This window comes from Fistularia commersonii, chromosome 14 (assembly GCF_037954325.1).
Source record: "Fistularia commersonii isolate RoL2024-O1a breed Wild chromosome 14, RoL_Fcom_v1.0, whole genome shotgun sequence".
Lineage (NCBI taxonomy): Eukaryota > Metazoa > Chordata > Actinopteri > Syngnathiformes > Fistulariidae > Fistularia > Fistularia commersonii.
The window spans coordinates 9,921,181-9,948,319 of record NC_141297.1 but is presented as its reverse complement, the minus strand read 5'-3'; the positions used below and the strand labels follow the sequence as shown (position 1 = coordinate 9,948,319).

Sequence of the window (27,139 nt, the reverse complement as noted above, 5' to 3'; positions counted from 1 at the left end):
GTCCCTGGTACAAGGTTGGGGACCGATGCTCCAGACTTGTCAGTTTTTCTACTGCTTTTCTACTGCTTTGACTGTTTTGTATCTTTACCCTCTTGTACTGTACAAGCATAAATTTCATGGCAGATTAGGACTCTCAATGTGACGAACAAATTTCTCATCAATTCATCAGTAAAGACATCAACATATGTGTCAGGTATCGGTAAATTGCCTATTCTTTAATTTTTATCAGCTCTCTTTGTACATCTTTTGCAGGTACAGGAATGGCTATGTCTGAATTGCCAGATGCAGAGAGCTCTCGGCATTGATATGACCACACCTCGATCGAAGAGCCAACAACAGATTCACTCTCCGTCTCACCAAGCCAAACCCATCGTTCAGCCTCAGCAGCCTGCAGCTCAGCCACCACCGCTGACAGCAGCACCACAGGGCAAACCTTTGGCACACAGTCAGCCTACACAGCGACAGCAGCAGCAGCAGCAGCAGGCACCTCAGTCCTATGACCAGAATCAACAATACAACCAGTCCCAGGCATACCCCCAATCTCACCCATATACTCAACCCCAGTCATACCCTCAGTCCCAGCCATACTCCCAGTCTCAGCCATATCCCCAATCCCAGCCATACCCCCAATCTCAGCAGGATCCCCAATCACATCAGTATCCCCAGTCTCAATCCCAGCCTCTTTCCCAGCCAGGCCCCCAAAATCAGCCTCATCCTTTTCCAGGCTTGCAGAGACACTCATCCCCTGGAGGCCCACAGAGTCAAGCTGGGCCTTCTCATCAGGGGATGAGAAACGAACCATATACTCAGCGAGGTCCCATAGCGCCAGGGAATGTGGGAGGTCCTGTGGGTGGTCCCACTCATCAGGGGGCTCCAAGGATTCCCCACCCTGGGGCTGTTCCCTTGCCTGGCCTGACCAAAGCACCCTCTCAACCAGATCTGGGGCGCAGTTCTCCTATGCACCAGTCAATGGCACGGCATCATGATCAGACCAGAAGTGCTGGATCATCACCAGCTCACAGGCCTCAGAGTCAAGCACCTGCTCAGGATGGCCTGACGAAGCTGTTCGGCTTTGGTGCATCGCTGCTCAATCAGGCTAGTACCCTAATCAGTGTCGACCCTCTACCTTCTGCTTCAACACAGCCCAGCCCTTCACGAGGGAAGGTGGTTTTCAGTAATGCAGCACCTAACGCCAAGCAGCAACAACAAGGGGCCATGGGAGCCAAAACATTTGGGACGGGGGCTACTCATGGTCCAACTCAAATGGCTGGTCCTCGTGGACAAAGCCAAATGGGGGGTCCCCATGTTACCAGCCAAATGGGGGGTCCCCATGCACCCAGTCAAGTGGGGGGTCCCCATGCACCTAGCCAAACAGGGGGTCCCCATGCTCCACCTCAAATGGGGGCCCTCCATGCCCCAACCCAGAAGCAGCAGCAGGAGACCATGCCCCATCAACAAGGAATGCCACAGTCACCTGCACACCAGCAAAAAGGGCCACAGCAACCACAAGGGCAACTACATCAACAGTCCACTGCACATGTGCAGAAAATGCAACAGAAGCAGGACCATGTTGCAGCTCCTGTGATTACTCCTGAGCCTGCGAAGCCCAAAGTGAACTGTCCTCTTTGTAAAACAGAGCTTAACATGGGTAGCTCTGATGTACCCAACTACAACACCTGCACACAGTGCCACAGTCAAGTGTGCAATTTGTGTGGCTTCAACCCTACGCCACATCTGGTTGAGGTAAGAGGCAACTTTAACATGATTTTTCTGCCATGAACACATTGTTTGTGTGTCCAGTAAAACAGTGTCAGTTAGGTAATGATGATAATAGATATAATTAAATTCACTCTATAATGTTTTTGAAATCACATATGAACTGATGAAGTCACCATGAAGTAAGGACTCAGTTAATTTCTAAAATAAGCTACATTTTTGGATCGCGGCAATAGCGGCAAAATCTTTGGTTTGAGTACAGAAATTTGCATGATTATCTATAGCAAAGCACAGCTCCTGTACTGTGATAGTAATTTACATTTTGATACTAAAAGGCTATTCAAAAGACACAAATCCAAATTAAAGTTCTATCTGGACAGAAAATTAACAATTATTGGCAATAATATTCTTGAGGTATTTTGAAAATCAGACATTATTCATTTTCTAGCAAGCCAAAGGCTTGGGAGGTTTTCTTTGGTAATGACAAGGATTCAAGATTTAAGATTCAAAGAGTTGTGTCAGATGTCACATGCACAGTCTGGAAACGTGTTTCCCTGCACAATGAAATTCTTATTTTGCTGTCCACAGTGAAGACAGTTAGGTAGCAATAAATAGCATATTGTAGCAGCCAGATGTAAATATTGCAAAGAGAGATGTAAAGAGTGTAAATAAATGTGAATAGCATAAACAAGCTGTGCAAGTTGAAAGCCAGAGCGCAAATTGAGATTGAAACACTTGTGTTGGCACAATTTGCAAGTTGAAGAAAATACAGATTGATATCTAAAACGTTGAGGACAGCTTTGGTTGTCTAAACTCACAAGGTGCAGGTTTGATGCACACAGTTGAATAGATAGTTGAGTTCAATGGATTTTTTTTTAATCTTTCCTGCAAGGAAGGATTATTGCTCTGTCAGCCTTGTTTTGAACATACCGAGTACATGATAGCAGCCGATTTTCCATAAAACTGGTTGTCTACCTTGGTCATTACTTCGCCAAAAACAATAAGCCAAAGCTGAAAAGCCTGCACCAATCAAAACCCTCTTTTATAACAGCGCGGTGGTCCTTAACCTATAGTCCGTGTCTCAATTACATATCTCAATTATGGCCAATCACATCCCGTGATTCACAGGTCCAATCATTTCTATCATTTTTTTTTTCTTCATTAAAATCAACACTAAATTGCATCCTCAGTCAGGGAAACGATTAAAAAAAAAAGACAGCTGAAAGTCAAGCTTGAAAAACTAACAGAAATACAAAGAAAAGATATTTAGATATACATATACATATAAAGAGGATGGGAGCCCAGGACAAATGTAAAAAAAAATACAAAAATGGATAACACTATTTTATTTGAAAAAAACAAAATTACAACATGTACGCTCACCGTAGTGATGTTTTATTTGTCCTCAAAGTAATTCTTTTTGTAACAATACAACGGATCAAATATTGAACTATACAGAAAATGGAAAGTTAAATATTTTCAAAAAGGAATCGAAAGAAGAAAAGGCGGTTTATGGAGGGAAGACAGATAGTTTTATTTGAGGAATAGATAGACGAACATAGACGGAATAGAATAGATAGAATAGATAAACAAAGAAAGAAATGGAGGAAGCATGCCAAGATGCAAACTAAAAAGAGAAAAGGAAGAATGGCGTCATTGGGGAAAAAAATGCAAGGCAAATCATGTAAAGAAAAGTTTTTATTGAATGTTTGTACTAATCAGAGCTAGAATGATGCACACAACTGATGAAGCAGGTGATGAAGGAAAAAACAGGGATGAAGCAAGGAAGCGTGTAAGCCATTCAGGCAGATTGAGAATGACTTATGTTTATTTACTTTGAGGCAGTGTGATGCCTTCAGGATCTGCGTGGAGAACAGTTGTTCATAGTACTCTACTATGTCACTGCTTCGGGACAGAACCAAAGATAATGCACAAGGTTTTATGTAACAACTACAGTACATCACACACACACACACAAACACACACACACATGCACACACATGCACACACACACATTTTTTGCATAGAAGTGTGACAGTTTTTATGGCTTTAAATTTCTCACGGTCTACATAACATTTTGACCCAGTCATTCTTGCTCATCCCATGTTTGTGTGTGTGTGTGTGTGTGTGTGTATGCGGTATTTGGTTTGGCGTGTCTGTATGCAATTTCCGCAGGCTTCAGGCCTGTTTGTCTTCAAGATGAAGTAAATGAAAAAGAAACAGAGGCAGGAATAAAAGGAGGGAGGATAAATAAGATGGGTGGTAAACTAAATTATGTTTTGAAGAATAAAACCCTTTTTATATGAATTTGGAAATGCATATAATTAGGCCTAATTTTTCACTTTTAAGTTGTATTGACTTCAAAAACCAGAAATGAAAAGATAATTGAAAGACAGCAGCTGAAGTACAATCAATGGACAGAGGAGTTACACTCATAGCATCTTTACATTAAAAAAGTAATGCAATGCTTTACACAATTACTCCCCGGAATAAGTAATTAATTTCATTTTTTTTTTTTTTTTTAAATTAATTACATATATTGACACCTTAGATCCCAATATTGTCAAGCCTGATGCATTTGCCACACGTCACAAGACGTGATTCACAGTTGAAGTCTTCCACTGGTGTTCATCATATTCATCGTGTATATTAATTCCTGAGTTATAAAAAAAATCTGCCAAAAAACAAGCAAAGAACAACTTAACAACCTGCAATGAGTACAAAGAGAATCAAGGTTGGTATTGCTAGTGGGCAATCAATATGTCCAATATAATTATCTCAAGCAAAATTATTGTAATTATTTACAGAATGAATTCTTACATGTACTCTTACTGAGTCAAAATGAATGCCTCCCCAAAAAAACAAAAATGCTGTGACTGAGTGGCGACCAGTCCAGGGCGTACCCCGCCTCTCGGCCAACGACAGCCAGCATCCCCGGCGACCCTCAGTGCAGGATAAGCAGCAGATGATGGATGGAAAATAAATGTGTCCATATTTGATATGAGTGCAAACAGTGCATTTTGTGATATTGTGATCAAATTCAAAATAGTAATGCATTACAGATGGTTATGTGAGGATATTTGTGTGAAAATGTAGCCAAATTCTTTTTTGATAAATCACACCCTGCACTGTAAGGGAAACAGTAGATGCAAGAAAAGGAGTAAAGTTGGATAAAGAAAAAAAAAATAATATCAAATAGTATTACAAAAAGATAAAAATGTCAGTGAAAGCTGAGGAAAAAGCACATAACTGATGAGGAAGCATTCAGGGCTCAATCATATGTTTCCATCCACAGGGAAATCTTTCATGTATGAATGTACAGATATATTTACGCAATATAGATAATTGGACCAATAGGGAAAAGAGGAAAAAAGGGAAAATCAGCTTGTCAAGCCACAGAAGAAATTATGAGGTGTGTACAGCAATGAGATCACAGAGGCAGCTTTTGCTGAGATGGTTTGATGGATTGAAGGCACTTTAGCGAATGTGTTTTAATCCTAGAGGTCTGGAATTTTAAAAAGATAGAGATTGATTTTTAGATGATTTAAGAAGTGCTAACAGACATATTTAAATTGAATACACAGGGCACTTATCAGCCATGCCTGTTCACTTGTGAGAGCAGCTTCTTTCTCTCTCACTAAATTATCTGGGACACCTTTTAATCGATTGTGGTGAAATCCGCTATTCTATTCAAGGTCCTCTGAGTGTGAAATCTAATAATCTTGCCAAATTCTCCCTATCTTATTCTTGCTTTATCATTAAATTTGTATTTTCCGTTTTGGTTTGGGACTGGAAAATCACTTAGTGGACTAAGACTCTTTCATTCAGAACCATAAACACACTGAAGTGTTCAGTTTCCTTGTATGTCTTTGACATGTTAATATTGTCACAGTAAATCTGTGTAAGCAGGTACATTTCATTTATTTACAATCATTAAGTGTTACGTCAATTCAGTAAATAGTATATTGGCCAAAACAAGGTGATGCTTTTAGTCCCAAAATTATCTTAATCCTTCATTATGCTTGTGTTAAGCTCACTATGCAACATTAAAAGCGCTAGCAGTTGGGAGGTGACGCCAAAACAATCAGGACTCATACTTTCCTCTGTCCTTGACAATTAACGAAAGTTTGTTTTAAGTACAAAATGATAAGCAACCAAGCGATAGTACCGATTTTAAATATTACACTTTGTCATAGAGACAATGGCATTTAGGAAATGACAGGAAACAGGGCTGAAGGTAGAAGATATGAAGATGTTGAGTTCCACTTTTGGGGGGACTAGAATGGATAGGATCAGGAATGAGTCCATATGGGGTAGAGCACGTTAGGTGTTTTGGAGATAAAGTCAGACAGTTCGGACATGCAGAAAGAAGGGATAGTGAATATATTGGAAGAAGGATGCTGAGGTTGGAATTGCCAGGCAGGAGGCCTAGAGGAAGACCAAAGAGGAGATTTATGGATGCTGTAAAAGAGGACATGAAGTTAGGTGGTGTGAGAGAAGAGGATGCTGGAATAGGGTTAGATGGAGGAGGTTGATTCGGTGTGATGTATGAGCAGCCAAAAGAAGAAGCAGAACATTTCGTCATACTGTTAGCTACAGTTCAGGGACTATAGATCAATCAAGGGTGCAAATTCAAATGTGAAAACCCAAGAGGAAACTATGAATAACTGAAATGAGATGATACTCAAGGAATATCTAAAGATCCAAAATGTTCACGAGCTTTAGTCTCATCCAGTGTTAAAACTTGAAACTGCCATGTTTCTAAATTGAAAAAAAAAGGAACATGTCAAACCAAACAGTACAGATGCCTACCTAGCCATGTTTGAAAAGACGGAAACATTGAGTGATTTTACGGAGGGTAGCACTTGCTTCATCTGTACATAATTCAGCAAAGGGGTTTTAAATATAAATAGATTGAGAGATTAAATTTGCACAGGGTCACTGTGGTTCCTAAAAACAGAAAAGTAAAAAGTCAGTGGGTTTATTTCAAAGTTATTTCCACCTTCCCTTCATTGATAGTCATTTCCTTCCTTCCCCTTGTCCTGTATTTCTATCATGCTTCTACCTCCCTGCTCTCCTCCACCTTAAGCCTCATTTCTCATATCTTACCTTATTCGAATAAATACACAAGAGGATTCTCTCAATTGTCCAGTGATGCATACAGCATCAGTGTGGCAGTCACACACACACACACACACACAGACACACACACAGTGTTTGTGAGAGAGGAAGGCAAACACTCACACAAGTGTGCAAACAAGTGCCAACACACCCACGTTGCTCACTCGCACAAATCACACACACACGCACACACATACACACACACATGCTGCATAAGCAGGTGCTATTGACTGAGTGAATGAGGCCATTTCTTGGTCCAGTCTGTCATTCAGACTTTCTCAGCTGTCGCTATTACTGTCACAACAATTATCAGGATTTTTCTGCCTACTTTACCAGGCAGCATGTTGTTGACTGTATTTGACTAACACAAAGCCACAGGTAGGGACCAAAACAAACTGATGGTGTCTTTGGTCATGGTTAACCATAGAAATTGCAAAAAAATAAACTCATAAATGGGCTTGAATGGAAAGTTTTCAAATTAATCAACATAATTAATAGGTTTTCACACCAAGAAAATTGCAAATGTTGCGGTTTCTCATTCCTTATAAGGTGATCATCATTCAGGACTTCATGACACTTATTCTAGCAAGTTGGTTAATAGCTATTTCTACCTATACTATACTATACTATACTATACTATACTATACTACAATAATTCTCCTTTCAACTCAGGTTAATGCAACTAAATTACTACAAATGTCAGTCATATCTTATTTTGTTTTTAACATTCTCTTGCATAAACTCTGTATCAACTTCAACAGGATCACATAGATATTTGTAAAAACAAGCTCGCCAACTCTCTTTGGAATAATAAGAATGTCCTTGGTCTGTATTTCACTGCTTGAGTCGAAGATCATTCAGGGAAAACAAAGAGTGTTTGTGAGTATATATATATATATATATATATATATATATATAAATGAAAATAGACATCGGACAGTAAGCCAGCATCTTGCAGCCCCTGGTACTTTAGTCACTCCATTGTAAAATGTGATGTTCACACCTGAAAAGCTTCAGAAAATCCAGGACAGTCTAAAGAAACATAAGTCACTCATCTGCAATGATTTCTTAGAAGGCTCCAGAGACTTGTTAAAAGCACATCGATGTTAATAAGTTTACTTTGTTTACTCAGGCAGATCAGGCAATGTTTTTAAAAAGTTAGCAAACTAGGTGTGCCATTTGTACAAAGTCAATTTTGGATGTTATAATGATGTGTGAAAATGTTTACAGGGAAACACGTAAAGCTGCCAGGAGGACAGGAAAGTGGGTGGGATATTTTCCATAAATATATGCCCTTCAGAAGCTTGAATGGCCAGACTGGAACAACAACTCCTTTTCCCCAAATGAAAGTGTCTAACCTTGGAAAGACCAAAGTTAATAGTGTTACCAAGCTTGGCTGTTTCCTAAGAAATATCTGAGATTGTTAAAATAATTGAAACTTTGGGCTATTATCCTAAGTCTCTGTGACCGCAAAAGTGCTGTAACTGGTGCTGAGTAGATAATATAATCTGTGCTTTTCTGTTTTAAGCAGCAGCCTACATCAGCCAAGAACATGGTGCATTAAGGCCAAAATGGTTAACTGTTTCATCACTGTGGGTGGGATTTGCAACGCAACCGTTCCCCCAAAATATTGGGATTTTCCAGCATGTTCCAGCAAGTTGAACATAAAGTTAAAATGTTTACTTTGCAATGTGAGGGAAAAAATGATGAGTAAAAGCAAAATACAGTCTCCCAGCCAAATTTAATCCATGGTGGACAAAACCATTCCATAATGCTTCTGTATTACAAAACCTTCCCCTTTTTTCAAATTGTAATTATAATATACACTTACTTTTGAATAATCTCATCTTCAGATACTCCCAGAATGACATTCTATGAATGTGGCAATTAGTCAAAAAATCTTGCTGTTTTATTTGTGTCGGGAAATAGTGAAAACAGTGCGTTTGACATTCTGACATTCATCACTTCCAATAACTGTGATGCAGAGATGTCAATGTAGTTTAAATCTACTGTGAGGTGTGTAGGCCAAGAAGTCAGCATGATACCATTCTTTTAATCCTTCTTTAGTCAATTTATGATGTCAAGTACATGCATCAACATCATCTATAGAAACTGAGCCCAGCATATGTTCCCAGCTTTGTTTTCATAATCAACACAGTCACAGGCAAATTAGGATTTTTAATGTAGGGCTTGTTACTTGCTGATTTAGTTGCCATAATACTCAAATGTCATGTCACCTTAGCAGTCAGGCTCGCAGTTATGCCTCAGGCAAATGCCAAGAGGTGAGCATGTATAATTCAACGTGTGCCTTTATTTATGGGTATAGTGTGAACAGACGTCAAGCTTGGTTCATTTTGAAGGTTGTCCTCAGTCCTAAAAGATGGAAGTTTTGATTTGAAAAACCTGGTTAACTATGTGACTAAGATATTACATTTACTGTTTGTTTCACTGGTGTGTTGTCTTGATGTAGTGTTTATTACCTGCGAACCATTACTGACTATTACTAGTCATTTTGTGATAAAGTTCGTCAAAGCAGAGAATCTACAGATTGTTACACTGACTTTGTGGCATTTCTTTCCAATTCAGCATCAAAAATTAATTGTTCTTTAATACACATATCATCATCAGATCCAAATCCATGCATGGACTTGTCATGAAAATGCCAGATTCTTCAGTGTGACTTGGAGATCACAAAATGGCTACTGTAAGATGTGTGTAATTATAACTATTCGGTGGCTTGCATTGTATGGAAAGCTCTGTATTGTGCATGTTTAGAACACAATATCTAGAATCTGAATGGTTAATGTGTGCATTTTTCAGCATCTAAAAGTAATGCAGAGAAAAGCAGATGTTACACAATCAGACACATACAATGACATACACAAGCATCCTCACACACGGATTAACATATTGGCGCACTAAACACACACTCACCGTCTGTAAAACTATTATCTTATTTTATCTGAATATTATCTGAAATATCGGAACTTTTATCTGAAGTTTATATGTATATATTAAACCAAATATGAATCTAATGGAATTTCCAATGGTAATCAAATGTATTTCATGCAAGCACTACATATATAAAAGATTCTTTTTAGAAGATTATAGATAATGTAACATCACCAGTTTTAATATTTATAGCAAACAGAGGTGCAATAATTGTGGAGAGAATGAAAAAAAAAGAAAAAAAAAGATTTTTTTTTTTTTATAAAAAGCGAGTAAGTGGAAGTTAATGCAATTCGGTAAATTTAGCAAACGCAATGCAATCTTCAAAGCCCCAGGGTTTTCACAGTATTCAGGACTCTAAAATATGCTGAATACATGTGTTTTGATTCAGCTATAGAATCAAAAAATAATCACTCACTTACCCAATTGCTTTGTTGTGTCTAAGAACAAGCAAAAACAACTGGTTTAGCTTTTTTCGGCAAAGAAAGCCACTTTAAATCTTTCACACCCTAAAGCCAAAAGTCATTGTGAAAAATGCATATCGGAACCAAATTTACTGGTCAACCAAAGTACTCACTAAGAATTATATCCAAGTAACACTTAAACACAAACATAATACTCTTAATTTGAGTATTCATGAAAAGATAATAATAATACAAAATAATTATATTTGAATACATCTTTTGTGACACCAAAGGACATCGTACAAACATGCTCATAAAAAGAGTACACATTAGTAACTGTCAAGTAACCAGTGAGCAGTGGCAGTAAGTTGCGCCAAAAATGTGTCTGATGCCTCTGTAGACACTTGGGTTTATTTACTTTTTATTTAACTTGTATCAAAATATCAGCATTATACACCTGAGACAATTCATCTTTCTGCAATAAAATTGATTTTGAGAGGAGACCTTTTAGGAGGTGAAACAAGGATAGAGGATTCAAGGGAAGGTAGTGGGGACTGAGTGAGTCATGCGCCTGTATTTAGAAACAAATCAGTACAAAAATAGAGGGCGAGCAGCAGGAACCAGCTCCTAATGGAGGGATGGTTCGCTCCAGCACTTCAGTGACATCTCACTACAATTAATTATACAACAGCTCACCATCTTCTCCTCCTCTTCCTCCTTCTCTCCTCGTCTTCTTCCTGCCTCTGTCCACCCACCTCCTCTCCATCTGTTTCTTTCATGTAGTCTTATCTACCTGTTTTCCATCCTCTCTCTCCCCCTCAGGTTTTCTCACAGGGGATTCAACCTGGCAACTCTCTGATCCATGCTTTGAGTGCAGAGCCTTCCCTGTTAGTCTTCTTGCTTCTTTCCCCTTTCTTCTTTTCTCTCTTTCTTTCTTTCACTTATTCCACACATTCTCTAAGGTCCCGTTTATATTTGCATCTTTTCAGGACTTGACCAGGTGTTCTTAGTCATTTCAATTTCTCTGCTATATTGCTACATATTTCTTAAACCAAGCTAACGCTTATACAATGTGCTTTTGGGAACCTGCAAGTCAACAATCTTTTTACATTTTAATTTGTTATGGTTGCTGTCATTTATCCTTAAAAAGTTAAATTTAGATGTGTTTTGTGAGAGGCATTAAGAACTTTTATTCTTTATGGCATATTTTATTTATGATAAAACATTACCCCCCCCCCCCCCGATCCTGCGTGCAGGATAAGTGTATCGATAATGAATGAATTAATGAAATAGCATTACCAATACCATAGAGAGTATTTTCACTTCTTTATAATTTGAAGTATTTTACTTAAAGTGTTTTTCTTTCACTGAATGTCTCTGGAAAAAAAAATAGAGCAATAGAAAATGCCATCTCTAATTGAAAGAAAATTATTTTTGTAATTAAAATTTCAATTGCCAAGTTTGCTAATGCAGCTTCCAAAAGATTTTTCACAAACCTGGGGTAATGATAATAGAATAATAATGTCTATTTGGCCAGAGAAAATGTGCCACCCTTTTAATTTCATCTGCCTGGTATATTTTGTCCAATCTGTTTGAAGTAACTTTAATTATTTATAATGGTAGTCTTATGTTCATTTCTGTCTGAATCTCTCATGTCAACTAAATATGTCAAAGTTACTCTTTCAACTCATGTCACATATCATTGCATAGTAAGTGAATGTGAGTCACCAACTTTCTCCAACTTTCTCCAACTTTGTCTCACATAGACTTTGCTCAGTGGCATGTGATTTTGCTCTTTTTGCGGAGAATTATATCTGTACTCAGCATTGCGTGCAAACTTGACATCTCACTCTTTCTCTCTCACTCAAAATCTTTGAATACCTTCAGACAATGTTTAGCCAGGCGGATCGCTTGGTTTAAAACACTGACTTTATTTGGGTGTGCAGGTGCCATGTTAGGATGATGATCGATAAAGATATTAGTTAAAAAAAGTATTTTTCCCTCTTAGGGTGATCTAAAGAGTGATAGTTGTTAATTATTTTCAATTTAATACAATTCTACATCTGAAAATTGAGCAACAAATATCTAACAAGCATGTCTGATGTTGCTGGAGAACTCTGTCCTTCCTACTCTCAAGTTTTGTCGTATCCCCTTTTATTTTGCATCCATTCATCTACCCTTCTTTCATACCTCTCTTCTTCTTTTCAACAACTCATTTCTTAACTTCCAGAGCAGGACATGTGACACTGGTGGCACACACACGCAAACAGAGACACACACGTGCTCTGATGAATTTGTTCATCTGCCAGGCCCATGTTTTTCGTGCATCATTTGATGCATCTCGACTGCAGTGGGTGCACTTGCTTGAGAGTCAGATTGAAAGCAGTGGAAATACTAAATGGATTTTCTTTATAATTCCTATATAAATAACTTTTTTTAAAGTCACTTCAACTTGAATTTTGAGGAGGTCAGACCATCCATCCATATTCTTCCGCTTATCCTGCACTCAGGGTTGCGGGGGATGCTGGAGCCTATCCCAGCTGTCATGGAGCAAGAGGCAGGGTACGTCGGTAGACAAACAACCATTCACTCAATGTGCATGAAACTGGAGAAACCCACGCAGAGAACATGCAAACCCCACACAGAAAGGTCCCCTGTTTGGAATCGAACCATGGTCCTTTGTGCTGTGAGGCTGAAGCGCTGACTTCTGCATCACCGTGCCGCCCTTATGGCAAACCAGTTACACCTCAAATAAATGACGCATTCAGAACCCACACAAAATGACCATGTATGGTCATCGATCTCTTTAAATTGCATCCAGAAGCTTATGTACACATTACACATACTCCCCAAGTGGCTGTTGTACCAAACTCAATGTTGAAGTGAAACAATAAAAGCAGGAAATCAGCATTGCAGGGTTGCAGGGTTTTTTTGATAGAAAAGAGGCAGTTTAAAATGTATCCTGATGGAAAATATGTGGTGTGCAGGCTCAGATCAATGGTTGTTTTGTGTCATACCGCATAGATCTAAAAGGGTCAACATATGCGTATGGTATAATAAAGTAAAATACAGGACTGTCTCAGAAAATTAGAATATTGTGATAAAGTTCTCTATCTTAAAAATTTCATACATTCTGGATTCATTACAAATCAACTGAAATATTGCAAGCCTTTTATTATTTTGATATAGCTGATTATGGCTTACACCTTCAGAAAACTCAAAAATCTTATCTCAGAATATTAAAATATCATGAAAAAGTAATTTTTGTTTTTTTAATTGCATTACAAAAGATAAAGAACTTTATCACAATGTTCTAATTTTCTGAGACAGTCCTCTACATCAAAACAGCCAACGTGTAAAAGTATGTATTTGTATGCTTGTAGTGCAAATATTAAACTCCACTGTCTGGGGAAGAAGATGAAAGAAAGAAAACAATCAAAATAAATCAATGAGCACAAAAGAAGCCCAGAAAATGAAATGAGCATGTCCCTCTTGCCCCCCTCCCCCCACAAACTTTGCAAAAAGGAGGCAATATCTTGCATTATATCTCAGTAATTCTGCATGTGTTCTGCACATAAGACTATGCTTTCTGAAGTCAAGTGTGTCACTTTACCCCCTAAAGTCAGTCATAGAGATGTGTTTTGAAGTGCCACTGTAAGAGCGGCAGAATGGCCCTCCTGGGTAACATCAAGGGGAGAACTGTAACACTACACTTAGGGACAGATCACATTCCTAAAAATCAACAAAGAGAGAATTTTGGAAACAGAAAAACATCTGAATAAGAGAAATTCTGCCAGCTTTATTATCACTGGAGGGCAGTAAGGCACTTAGGCGTAGACACTTTTGAAGTAAAGACACAATAGGTGATGGATGGAGAGGGAAAGGGGGAGTATGTTCTTTTTGCTACAGAAAGAGTAAATGCAAAGGAAGTGTATATGTATCATTGTGAGAGCCTATAAATCTTTGTCCACAGTGTCTTTAAGATCAGTATTTTTCCCGCCCTACTTTCATTCTCTCTCCACCATGCTGGCTTTAAGTGGGTCAGTAAGGAGAGCTGTTCTCTTCCCTGGGCGATGCAGCTGATTAACTGCTCCCCTCGTGCACACAAAAGAAATCCCTCGGGAGCAGAGTGAGTGTTTCTGAACAACTTAAAATCTGACAGGGTCTGGGACGATACTGAAATGTGGGAAATCCCCCATATGGGCAAAACCTGCAGAAAAATCTTCAAGACTTCAAATTTCAATGGAGAGCTGTGAAAGATGAAAGGTTTGAGATGTGTTAAAAAAACACAAACGCATGATTCAAACTGAGCAGTGTGCAGATCCAAAACACATAGGAAATGCTTGTTCCTGTAGAAGATGATCAAGCATCCTAAATAGGAGCAAAAGGAGAAGAAAATCTTCATACCTTTTTTTGCCTGCAAAGTAACAGGACTCTACAAACAGTGCAGAGATGTAGGAGCTAATCCAAAGAACAGAGCATTAATCTGTTAATGCTGGGGGTTCTTTTAAATGTTGTAGATTATGTAATTTTCATGCAGCAATTATTTTGGCCATGATGTTGAGCAGAAATCTCTGGTTCACGTTCAATTTCACTGTGTTGGTTTATGTTGCAATCTGGACACCTGCCTAAGCTGTACCAAATATGACCAGGGCATGTAGAATCAGTCTTCGTCAATATTATCATGATTATTATTATTATCATTTTATTTTTAGTATTAGTAGTAGTAGGACTAGGAGTAGTCTCTTCGTTGTTGTGATGGTTGTTTATTGTTTCAAACTGCGTCAGCTTTATTCAATTATTCATTAGTGTTGGCTGCCTGTTATGGTAGTACATGTTGACCCATTGAGCCATAGCAAAAAGAAATAAATCAGTCACAAGCTTTCCACACCAAAACCATCACTACCCCCAGTGACATTACAAAAAGGATTTGAGGAAAAGAAAAATAGAGACCCAGATAACTGCAGGGCTATGGAATGTTTGAATCATTATGAGTCTCATCACAACTAAAAAACTGTAGAAGAAAAGATGTGAAACTTCAAAATAACTGCTTTCTCAATTGCCAGTGATAGAAAACAGAATGAGCAAAGAGAAAGCCTAGGGGCACAAATGAACTGAACCAAAAAATGATTCTGTTTCAATTGGGTCTCCTCAGGGCTGAGATGAAAAGTTCTTCTTGAATAACAAGCTGACAAGAGTGTTGATTTTCTTGACTGACTGTGCTTTAATACAAAAAAATACTCCCCTTGTGACTGCATGATGGCTCAGATGTAAATGGTGCAGCTGGGTCACGGCACCTGGATGGTGGCAGCTGGGAGGTGAGGGAAAAGGCTCAGAGCCTGATGCACCTAATCTCTGGGGAGACTAAAATCATCTAAAATTGCTTGAATTGCTTTTACTTATCTGAATATATGATTTTCTTAAGTTGATATATACATGTATACATATATATTATATATAAACATACAGTGGAGAGAACAAGTTTGCAAACCATGTAGAGGTCTTTAATTTTTTATCATAGGTACTCTTTAACTGTGAGTGACGGAATCTAAAACAAAAATCTAGAAAAACACATTGAATGATTTTTAAGTAATTAATTTCCATTTTATTGCATGAAATAAGTATTTTTTCACCTACCAACCAGTAAGAATTTGCGGCTCTCACAGACACATTAGTTCTTTAAGAAGCCACCCTGTTCTGCACTCAATACCTGTATCAACTTCACCAGTTTAAACTGGTTACCTATATAAAAGACACCTATCCACCCACCCTGTCAAACAAATTCCACCCTCTCCACAATGACCAAGACTAGAAAGCTGTGTAAGGACACCAGAGAGAAAGTTGTAGACCTGCACAAGGCTGGGATGGGTGACAGGACAATAGGCAAGCAACTTGGTGAGAGGGCAACAAATGTTGGCACAATTATTAGAAAATGGAAGATGACGGTCAATTGATGATCACGAGGGAGGTGAGGGATCAGCCCAGAACTACGCGGCTGGACATGTGCAATGACCTGAAGAGAGCTGGGACCACAGTCTCAAAGAAAACCACTGTTAATGGAAGTCACAAGTCCTAAACCCAAATAGCGCAAATTCTGCCAGTTTTTATTCCGCCTCAGTATAAAAGGATTCAAATAAAATGAAAAAAATAATATAAGTTTTTGCATAAATACATGTATATATCATCTTTGTGTGTATGTGTGTGTACATACAAACGCGCCAAGACACCTGGCAACAATTGTAGCTTTAGTTAGTTGGGTGTGTTGTGGTGTATGGACTGAAGTAAAAACCATCATTATCTCTCTCTACCCCCAAAGCAGTGTCGGTTTCTGTTCTGAGGTTCACATTCCATGTGATAACAAAGTTGGTGTGAGAGAAGAGGGTACCAAAAGTAGGGTTAGATGGAGAAGGTTTATTGAAGGGAAAAGAAGAAAAATCATACAATAAATGTTACAGAACTGGCCCTTTTACCTACATTGTTGTCACTAAGTAGGGAAAGAGAAATCCTGCTATTTTGTATTTTTCTATTTTGTTATTTATTTTATCATAATACATAAAGACAAAAAACAAGTAAGTGTGTGGCATGGGCCTATGGATCTAACTGTGTTTTTTTTCTTTTAATTTAAAATATTTGGAAAGAGCATTTCATTTCTATGAGAGCATGTCTGTTTTTTGGTTCAAGAAAATCAGTCCCTTGATTTTTTTTCAGAAAACTCAAGAAACAAACAAGAGGACAATTGTAAAAGCAATATACCGTGAGCCAATGTCGAAGTATAAACACTTTATAAACAAGTATAAACAATTTTCAAGGGGAGTGTTCATAGTCATTTGTGGAAAATTCACAAATTATGTGCCCTTGTGTGTGTGTGTGTGTGTGTGTGTGTGTGTGTGTGTGTGTGTGTGTGTGTGTGTGTGTGTGTGTGTATCTATTGTAAGCCATCAAAACACACTTTTGTTTTGCTTCTAAGTCCTAAGATAAGGCACAGATTTAGATCCATGAGGAGTCAATGAGTTAAAGTGCTGTTTTGTGCAGATGAAGATGAGGCTCCTCTTTTAGAGCCTGCCACTGGAGATGAAGTAATCCAAGCGATATCATTTTATCTGTGACAATGTTTCAAGAATCCTGCAGCTGGCCTGTATTTGGCCCCTAGACTCATTGCTAAGAACAAACAAATGAAAAAAAAACATCACAAATATTTCAAAGCAGGAACTAAGCTGTATTTCATGCCATATTTCATGTAAATTGAAAATATGTGAATGTCTTGTTGTCTGTGCAGAGGTTGAAGTGGAAGAATATCACATTATTGCAAAAATGTTTTTAATCCTCAAAAAAGGGGGAAAATGACTGTTACAATTATCAACCACATTTTTAACTACAAGAACCACTCATCATATTAAATCAGTTAACAGAAGGTTGGTCTCCCAACTAATTCCTTTCCTGTGGTATCATATTAATTATCATAGGATAAATATCAACACTGAACATTACATGTATTTTTAGTAGGTTGCATGGAATTTCCTATTTATTGTTACAGTTATTTCTGATTTAAAGACAATCCTGCAGGATTTCAAGGTTATGTGAACAGTTTAGTCACTAAAATATCATGTCATATTGAATGCAATTTTTTGTCTACGGTGTGTTTTGTGTTTTCTTAAAAACTCTACATAGCCTTTTCTTGCACTGTATAGTTTTCAATGGTGATGAAGTCAGTCCAGGCACCTTTAGTCTCCCAGCTCTTCCCTTGCTGTGTTCCTATTATCTGTTGTGCAGAAAATGTTGTTCTACTTTCCTTGGCTTGTTTCTCTCTGTGTCAGAGGGTCTATTCAGTTTCTCAATTTTTTCTTTGTTTTATGTTTTTTCACTGCCAGTTTTGCTGTTTGAAGCAGTGATAGAAATTTTTCATTTTCCTTTCAGAGGAAATGTTTTTTGGGCTTGCTTGGACAAGAATACGAAAATTAAAAGTCAATCAGTGCCATGCACGGACAACCTTAGGTTTCCAAAGAGAGTGACTCATCTCCAACAGCGGAAAAAGTGGACTGAGGTTTTCAAAATTTTAGTTTAATAAAAGATTTTTTATGCCACAAAAACAAAATGCTGAAAGTTTAGAATTTAGATTACTCACATGGTCAAAAGGAACAGATTTTATTATGATTTTTAGTATACTGAATAGACTCCTTCTGGCAGATTCACAATATCCGCGGTGGTTGCATTTAGAAATGTTGGTAGAACTTCTGTCAATCAGCTGTCATATGCTACATGTGCAGCTTATCATCCTTGACACCGACAGCAAGCATATTTGATACACACAAACATTCAGCACACACACACACACACACAAATGTGCAGGCAAATACACAACCAGATAGCATCTTAAACTATGATTTGTGTCCACATAAGTGTCAACGAAATATTGATAAATATGCATTAGAGGATGCATTAGAGGCTGATAAGTCTTCATCCTCACATTACAATATTTTCAGTGTATTCCACCCTGCAAAGAACTGTAATGCACTGAAAAGCTCATGTATTTTTTGTTTTTGATGTTATAAGCCTCAATTTCAAAAGCAATGAAGAGCAATAAAAAGAGATGAGAAGAGTTATAGTACAGAGAAGTTAGAGAATTCAAGTGACAGATGACAGATTAATTTATTGTATTTCACCCCTCTGCCACTCACATTAAGGATGATTCCCAGGTGGCCAGGGCTATTCTTCTCCTCTTCAAAGGTCTACTATTTTATTGTTGTTGACTGTCCTGATCCAGGACTGAAGCTGACTCCGCTTCCACTCCATTACCCCTTCAGTCCATCCGCCCCTCCTCGCTTCCAGCTGTTCTCCCTCAGCCCACTCACACTTCTACGACCTCATAACCTCTGTCTTATCAGTTATTTTAGTTGTCTTGGTAACCGTGAGATGTGATTCAGAAACTTCTGGGCTAAAATTTCAAGGAAATGTAGAATCATCAAACACATTGTGGGAATACTAATGAATCACATTTATTACATACCAGAGACCTGTGTAACACTAAGTGCTCAGCTAATTGAAAGCTTTCATTCACAAACAAGTCAGAAATAGGCACTTTACTGCAAAGTTTCACAGATAGCAGCCCACAAATATCTCTATTTATGGACAATTTGAAAGCTCTGAACATATCGTCAAAATTGCTTTTCTGTGAATGGCCAGAAGTGTTTTTGAAATATTAGGTGGATTTCATTCTGGGTTTAATACATTGGCACTTTTGAAATGAGTGAAATCATCCCAAACAGCATTGCACATGTTTATTCTGCTTTCATTTTAGTAACCGATAACAATAAAATACCCTAATTCTTATCCTGTATGTCTCACAGATAAGTTTATACAGAACATGACGCTACATCATGGTACAATTAAACAACACTTCCCTGCCCCTTTAAAGCAAAATATAAAAAAGTACTGCTGATTTATATTTACTTTTTTTTAATCTATTTACGCATTCAAAAGTTAAATATTTTCCATGAACTAGAGACAGCGAAGATTTAACCTTAAATTAAAAACAGGCACAACAAACCTGTGTGTGTGTGATGATGAACAGACATCAGATGCAATATTTACTGTGAGCCAGTGTTCTTTTACTTTCTGTTCTAGCTGTCTATCAGTGTCAGCTGTGGCATGCAAATGTTACTTTAAATAAAATTGCAAATAAATGACTGAATGAATGAATAGATAAATACATGCAGAAAGAAAAACCAAAATAAATACTACTACTAATAATGGACAGAGACTTTTTAAAAAGTAGTAAATATTGCTAAGTAGAGAGGTCTTACACTTTATAGGGTTTCCTAACTGATCCAATCACAGTTCATATTCAATTGACTTTATCAGCCACAGTTTTACTCACAATTGCATGTAAGATTTTTCATTGTTTTGTACATTTAAAAAATGACAACCTTCACATAATGTATTTTGCTAGAACTAATTAAAACATGATTTAATGAGCATATTTTTTACTCCATTGTTACAAGTGGCAGAAATAAAAAGCCTGGCACAGGAACCATACAACTAATTTTCCTTATAGCTGCATCCATTTTCAAGCACCACTTGAGAGACGACACATACCCTCACACTCTGGCATATTTGCATTGTTCCCTATTCAGGGATTGGCTGGTGAATTAACTCTACCAATATCATGTTGTTCATCTGCTCATGTTGGTTTTGAAAATATGTGTATGAGAATATGTGTGGATTTGGGTATGTCCTTAAATATGCATGCAGCATCTTCCACTGGGTTGCAACCAGTTATCACACACCAAACACACACATGTACAGTGTTGTGTACATACAGATGAATCTTAACAATCGCTCAGAGGATGACAGAGAAACTAAGTAGAAGCCAATTTGTACACAGGCCACTTCTTACACATAGCTACGCTGGTACTTCATCCATAGTGAAAATTAAGAGCAAAGCCCAAAGGCAAGTGAGGTGGGCTATAGTGATAAAGACACAATGAGTGAAAGAAATTGATAGATACAGAAGGAGGTGGTGGAAAGCAAAAAGGTTGGAATATAATATAGTGCGTGTGTGAGACAGAGAGAGAGAGAGAGAAAGAGAGAGAGAGAGAGAGAGAGAGAGAGAGAGAGAGAGAGAGAGAGAGAGAGAGAGGAAAGTAAAAAAATTCCTAAGGAACCTCAGGCAAAGACAAATATCTATTGAATTTTATGAGCAACTACAGTACGTGTGCCTATTAGTTTGATAATCCCTTGTTTGAACTGCTTATTTGAAGATGTCAAACATATAAACGTTTCATTTAACTATTTTTCCCCTGTATGATTTATTAAATTTTCCTTTGTTCTTCTTTTTTTTTGTTATTTGACATTGTGTCTTTGCGTCATAAAATAGGAACATCAATGCTGATATTTTCAGGCACTATCTGTTGACAAATATATCCCATTAATAGAAATGTAAACCCCTTTCTCACATAAATCTTTTTCATGAACAAGATGAAGAACCTGGGTGTAGTTGTGCATTAAACTGATCTTGATATATAAATACAAGGTCACACATACACCCCTTGACAACAGCAATGAAATATTTACGCAAATGGTGCTTTTTCCAATTTATTTGTGTGTGTTTTTGTGTGTGAGCGTGTGTGTGTGTGTGCGTGCCAATGCATGCTTGTGGTTTATGTGCTATGGCTGGTCTTCTCGAACAGTACCTCTTTTGATCTCTGGTCTCCTTCCCTTTTTCTATTTAGTTCTCACAGGTCCTTTCCTTTCCATTCCCCCAGAGTGTTTCATTTGTGATTATAAAATACATTCTTTTACCTCATCTTTCATGCACTCAACTATCACCACACTATGCCATTATGCAAAAGTGAAACACATTTCTCCTTTCAACAGTACAGTAGCATCTGGTTAATGTATCAGTATGCCGCTGTCCATGGTGCTGATTTCAAGGGTCTTCATACTGTCAGACCTATGGATTTTAAGGGACATGAAAAAGGGTAACCTAATGGACACATTTTTATGTATTATGAGATTTATGGATAGAACTAATTTTCAGGACCTTTATGAAGTTTTGACCAAAACATTTCACGCAAATCATGACTATTTGTCTGGAAAATGTCACACAGGATTTCATTAATGTTGGAGAGTTCAATCTCAGATGTTGGTTTCAACGAATATCTACCTGCATGAAGATGTGCTTAACAGCATTAACCGCTGTTTCTTGCCTACATATAATTACATAATCAAAAAAAAACTTGTAACAGTCATTGACAAATACCGTTTTGTTAGTCTGGTATATCCATACGGTGTGAAAATAATGACATGAATGAAATCAAGTCATCCAGCCAGAAAAAAAAGGTTGCAAAAAAAAAGAAGATGATAGTGAAAAGTGTGGACCAGCAGGACCTCCTGTGCCTGTCAAACTCCTGCTGTGGCCTCAAACGTACGGTGAATCACTATTTTTTTGTGACACATCTCTTCAGCAGACTGTCAGCTCCACTTCTCTTCTTGTTCACAGCTCAAAGTACTATCTTCATAAATAGATGGTCTGCCATCCACCACTTTATCATGTTAATACTGCCGTGAGTCAGGCGATGTCCATATAATGGATGTTCAATAACTGACTCAAACAGTCCTTTTAAAAAAGGGTCTTCAGCTCTCATCAGCCTGAATTGAAGGATGAAAGGCAGATAAGACAGGGGAAATGAGGCCTATGTATGAAAATACCCATAGGGAGGTAAATTTTTAGTTTCAATCCTATCTTAGTAGAAATACTGTGACGTATTGATTATCATAACAACTTGTTATCCATCCATCTTCTTCCGCTTATCCTGCGGGAATGCTAAAGCCTATCCCAGCTGTCATCGGGCGAAAGGCGGCGTGCACCTTGGACTGATCGCCAGTCAATCGCAGTCAACCACATATATAGACAAACAACCATACACTCACTTTTCTCTTTTTTTTTTTTCAATTAACCTGCATGATTTGCAAACTCAACACAGAAACGTCCCCTGGTCAGAATCAAACCATGGTCCACCGTGCTGCCCATAACAATTCATTACTTACACATATTTAAACTTCTGGCTACCAGGGTCTTCATATGAGGCCATAACATTTAAAGTGTCCTCAGCCATTCACTTTTATGAGTTTGTCAATGGCAGCAAAAGCAAATAACAACAATCCCTGTGTCATGTCACTAACGTAGCTGATATAACCCTCCATCTGGATGATTTAAAAACTTTTCAAAATGTATTAATACAGACATCTTCTTTCATATTTTCAAACAACATTGGGTATTCTAATAAGCTATTTACATTGCCCAGATGTGTGAATGATTGAGTGAATGACCGTCTGTTTCTATATCCAGCCCTGTGCTGCAATAGACAAAGTAATCTAAAAGGCAACACCATTGAGCAATTGATTTACTTATTTGTTTGACTGTTTATTTTGTCTAAGTTTGACTTCATCTGTAAAGAATGCATGCATATTTTCCAGTAAACAACTATTTCCACATGTCTCCACCTTACTCTTCACTAGTGTATCTCTTTATCATTAAAAACATACATATTTATTTTATGTTGCGATGTGATCATTTCCATCACCATGTTTCCATTCAGTACTTGCCGAGTGTTCTTCTTCTGCTATGTGTATGAATTAATAGTCTTTGATATGTAAAAAGGCCAGTCCCTCCTCATCTCTTTCATTAGTTAATACAAAACACAGAAGGTCCTTATATGGACCAAAATGCAGAACAAGAGATATTTTGGATTTCAAACAAAGATAAAAGAAAATTTGGTGTAAAAAAAAAAGGGATTTTCTATGTAGGCATAAAATAGTGACTATGTGATTAATGTGGAGCCCCATTTTCATTCCCTAAAGCAAATTGATAGTACCGCCGCACAGCGAGTGCGTACTCCCACAGAGAGATCTGATCGGGTGAGAGGATAAGGGTCTTTGCACTGAAAATGTATGTCATGCATGTGTGTCTATGTCTGTATGTATAAAAATTAAGTTTCATATGGTGTATTAAAGATCTAATAAAGGACATGCAGTCAAATACTAGCCAAAGATCCCTGCTGCAGTAAAACAATACTCCCACTACCACCACGACACACACACACAGACACATTCATGCAGATGCAGCGTACTTTTTTGCTTCAAATAGGCTTCTACTGTCACACTCAGATGTTGGAGTTAAACAAGGATTTTAACTCAGCAGGATGCTTGTCTGAGTTTGACCAAAGGTTTTACACTAGACACATGAATTGTCACATTGGATGTACTATATTGTCAATGATCAGTCTTCACATTAACAAGTTAGGACTCGAGTATGAAATGTTGGGAGAGAGAGAGAGAGAGAAAGAGAACGTGTTCATTTTCTATAATGTTATTGGTCATGTGAGCGCTGGTGATATTCATGTTGTCAAGTAGTGACTCATTAATATGTACAATCTGAAACTTTGGAATCATTGAATGATTTGATAGAGCAGCAAGATTATTATTTGCTGCTATTATATCTGTATCCTGTTTTTTTCTTTATCTCAATGGGCTGAAGTTCATTATTTTACAAAATTATAGATCCAATTATCATTGAATATTAATAACCACACTAGTGCACTGAAGCTATCAGGCCCAACAGAAGCCTCAGATGTCATTTTCCTTGTATATTTGGGAAATACAGTATATCAACTAAAGTGCTGCCTTAGATTTCTGCAATACATTAGAAGAAAAGCCTTAGAGGAAATACTTTCAGTTTAAAGACGTCCTTGTCTTCTTTGTGCCTCGTAGCAGAACCTGAGAGTCTATATTTTATAAAAAATAAAATGAAGACTCTGTCGATGAACACTCTCCAGTGAAGAAATGGAATTCTAACAAAGCTCCATGAGTGGACTGGATTTTGAAACGATACTCTTCTCTTTATTTCTCTGCAAAAGAAGATGGTGACTAAAGTGTAGCTAAGAGTCCAAACATGGAGATTGGAAGAGACACTCTGAATTCGATGCAGTTTCCTATAAACAGGCATCGGAAGAGAATTTGTTTTGCTGGATTTTTTTCGTTTGGCTGCTCTGTTTTCTGCCGCAGCAGATTGCAAGTCTTAATTCTCTGAGTTGCTCTTTTAAATGATGGAGTTTGTGCTTTTGTCTAAATGTCAACATGGCATCAGCTCTCTTCTGAGGAGCAACTGATGATCTTTACACTTTACACAGCAGCAAAGGAAGCCCACACTTATCAAGCTAATACACACAGAAAACAAATGTATGAGAGCACACACACAAATGCACATGCACACACAATAACACACACAAATCCTAGCCCCAAAGCATTTCCCAGCCAGAACGACCAGTTTCATGAGGCAGAACTAATTCACTGTACATTTTTGGAATCCGCCTCTTTTCTCCTCCTCACTCTTCGTCTCTACTCTGTTCCTGCTCTCATCTCTTTTTCTAATGCGCTAATATCTTTATCCTTTTCCTCTGCCTTGCTTTTTTGCTCACATTCTCAATCTATCCCTTTTTGTCCTTTCTTTGTCTCCTCTTTCCTCTCCTCTCCACAACATCAACATCAATATTATCCATGGCCTCTGACCTCTTTATCTTTTCTCCACTTTTCCCGTTCCAATCCTTCAATCCTGTTTGACTATCTCTTCTCCCTTTAGTATGATGCAAGAACTGTATTCCTCCCTCCCGAAAACATTAGATGAACAGTGACAGTAAGGGAATTGGTTGAGCTCAACTATCAAATTTGGCCCACGCTTTGAATCACAAAAAACTTGAATGCTTTTTCAACTTCAGTGTTTCTTTGCTTTATATCCATTACCTGTAATATGTATCTGATGTATCTGGCAATTTGGAGAGTTGAGTACAAATGACAATAAAGTCAAATGTGACTGCCCATTTTTATCTCATACCATTCTTTGTCTAAAAGCAGAAACCACCAATGTGAGAGATATATTTTCACCCGATTTGTACTTTTCTCTGGAATTCAAAATTTGATATCATGAAAAGGATGACACACATTTAATGTAGGAAAACATCATTACTGTGTTCAACATGTATAGAAAATTAGAATATTGTGATAAAGTTCTTTATCTTCTATAATGCAATTACAAAAACAAAAATGTCATACATTCTGGATTAATTACAAATCGACTGAAATATTGCAAGCCTTTTAATGTTTTAATATTGCTGATTATGGCTTACATCTTAAGAAAACTAAAAAATCCTATTTCAAAATATTTGAATTTCATGAAAAAGTAATTTTTGTTTTTTCAATTGCATTACAGAAGATAAAGAACTTTATCACAGAGGGGTTTTTATTTATTTTTTCTCCAGTAAAAAGGCTCACCGACACAAACATTCCTCTGATCCCTTTAACTCCCTCCACAAAAACACACTGTGAATCCATAAGTTCACTGTTCTAGATGAACTTAAGAGGAACTTAGCACTAGCCGCCTGGTCAGCGACCCTTTAATGCGGAACTCTTGCTGACACCAGCTTCAATCCATCTGGGCACAGCCAAGAGAAAAATATGTCAGTTTTGCACCTGTGAAATGAGCACATTTCATAAAAGTTAAGACCCTCTGATTTACTTTTCCATCTTCACTCATATCCAAAAGTAGTCCAACTTATTTTCCATTTCCAACATGTCCTCATTCTAAACCTACTACTAAACTCTCCTCAAGACTTTTTTACAACACCTTCCACCCCAGCTCCTCTCTGCCGCCTTCATCCTTCAGGGGATTCCACCAACTGCCCCCACAAGCTCCTGTTCAAGGGAAGCTTGTCATACTTCAAACTTGTCACTTCAGTACTTCAAAGGCTGTGGTTCCTTTCATACAAAACCAAGGCCAGATTCATTAAATCCTAATAATACCACCACCCCCCACCCCCTAAGTCAACTTCCACTGGGTAGGGAAGTTGTGTAGGAAATGTGTTGTCGCTCAGCAGATAATAAACCGAATGGCTTATAATGACATTCTAGATATGATGTCGCACCTTGAATCAAGCAAACAGCAAACAGGTTGCTAAACATAGCTCGAGTTCCGTAAAATAGCCCGGCATTCATTTTTAATTCCTTCAGCTGCAAAAAGTAATTCTCCATGGTCATTGCCTCTTTCAGCTAAAAGCTTCAAGTAATATGGAGAGAGAAACAAAAAGGACCCAGCAAACCAAATGTATTTTTTATGATGCAGCCTCACCCAAGCTTTATTTTAACTCGCACATTTTTTCCCGAAAACCTGTGTTGAGAGTGCAAGAGGTGGAACAGAAAGAGAATTTTACATTTCATCTAACAATTTGCATTTCACTCCAAAACAAATTCCTTAATATTGTATATGTCTCTGACTGTCCTGTTATTTACTCATTACAGAGACATATTTCTAAGAATATTAAGATTTTTTTATGCCTCTACTCAGTATACTTTGTCTTTTATCTTGTTCCCCAGCCAAGAACAACTGACATTTTGAATAG

The 27,139-nt window shown here is 37.8% G+C and overlaps 1 protein-coding gene across 4 annotated transcripts in view; it reads left to right on the top strand.

Moving 5' to 3' along the window:
• Nucleotides 1-27,139, top strand: part of bsna (bassoon presynaptic cytomatrix protein a) — a 110,180-nt gene that overhangs the window by 26,539 nt on the left and 56,502 nt on the right. For all 4 annotated transcript variants that reach the window (XM_086159951.1, XM_086159953.1, XM_086159952.1 and 1 more), the window contains exon 2: nucleotides 253-1,743. In XM_086159951.1, the coding sequence (XP_086016077.1) occupies nucleotides 253-1,743 (1,491 nt within the window). The remainder of the gene's footprint in view (nucleotides 1-252; nucleotides 1,744-27,139) is intronic.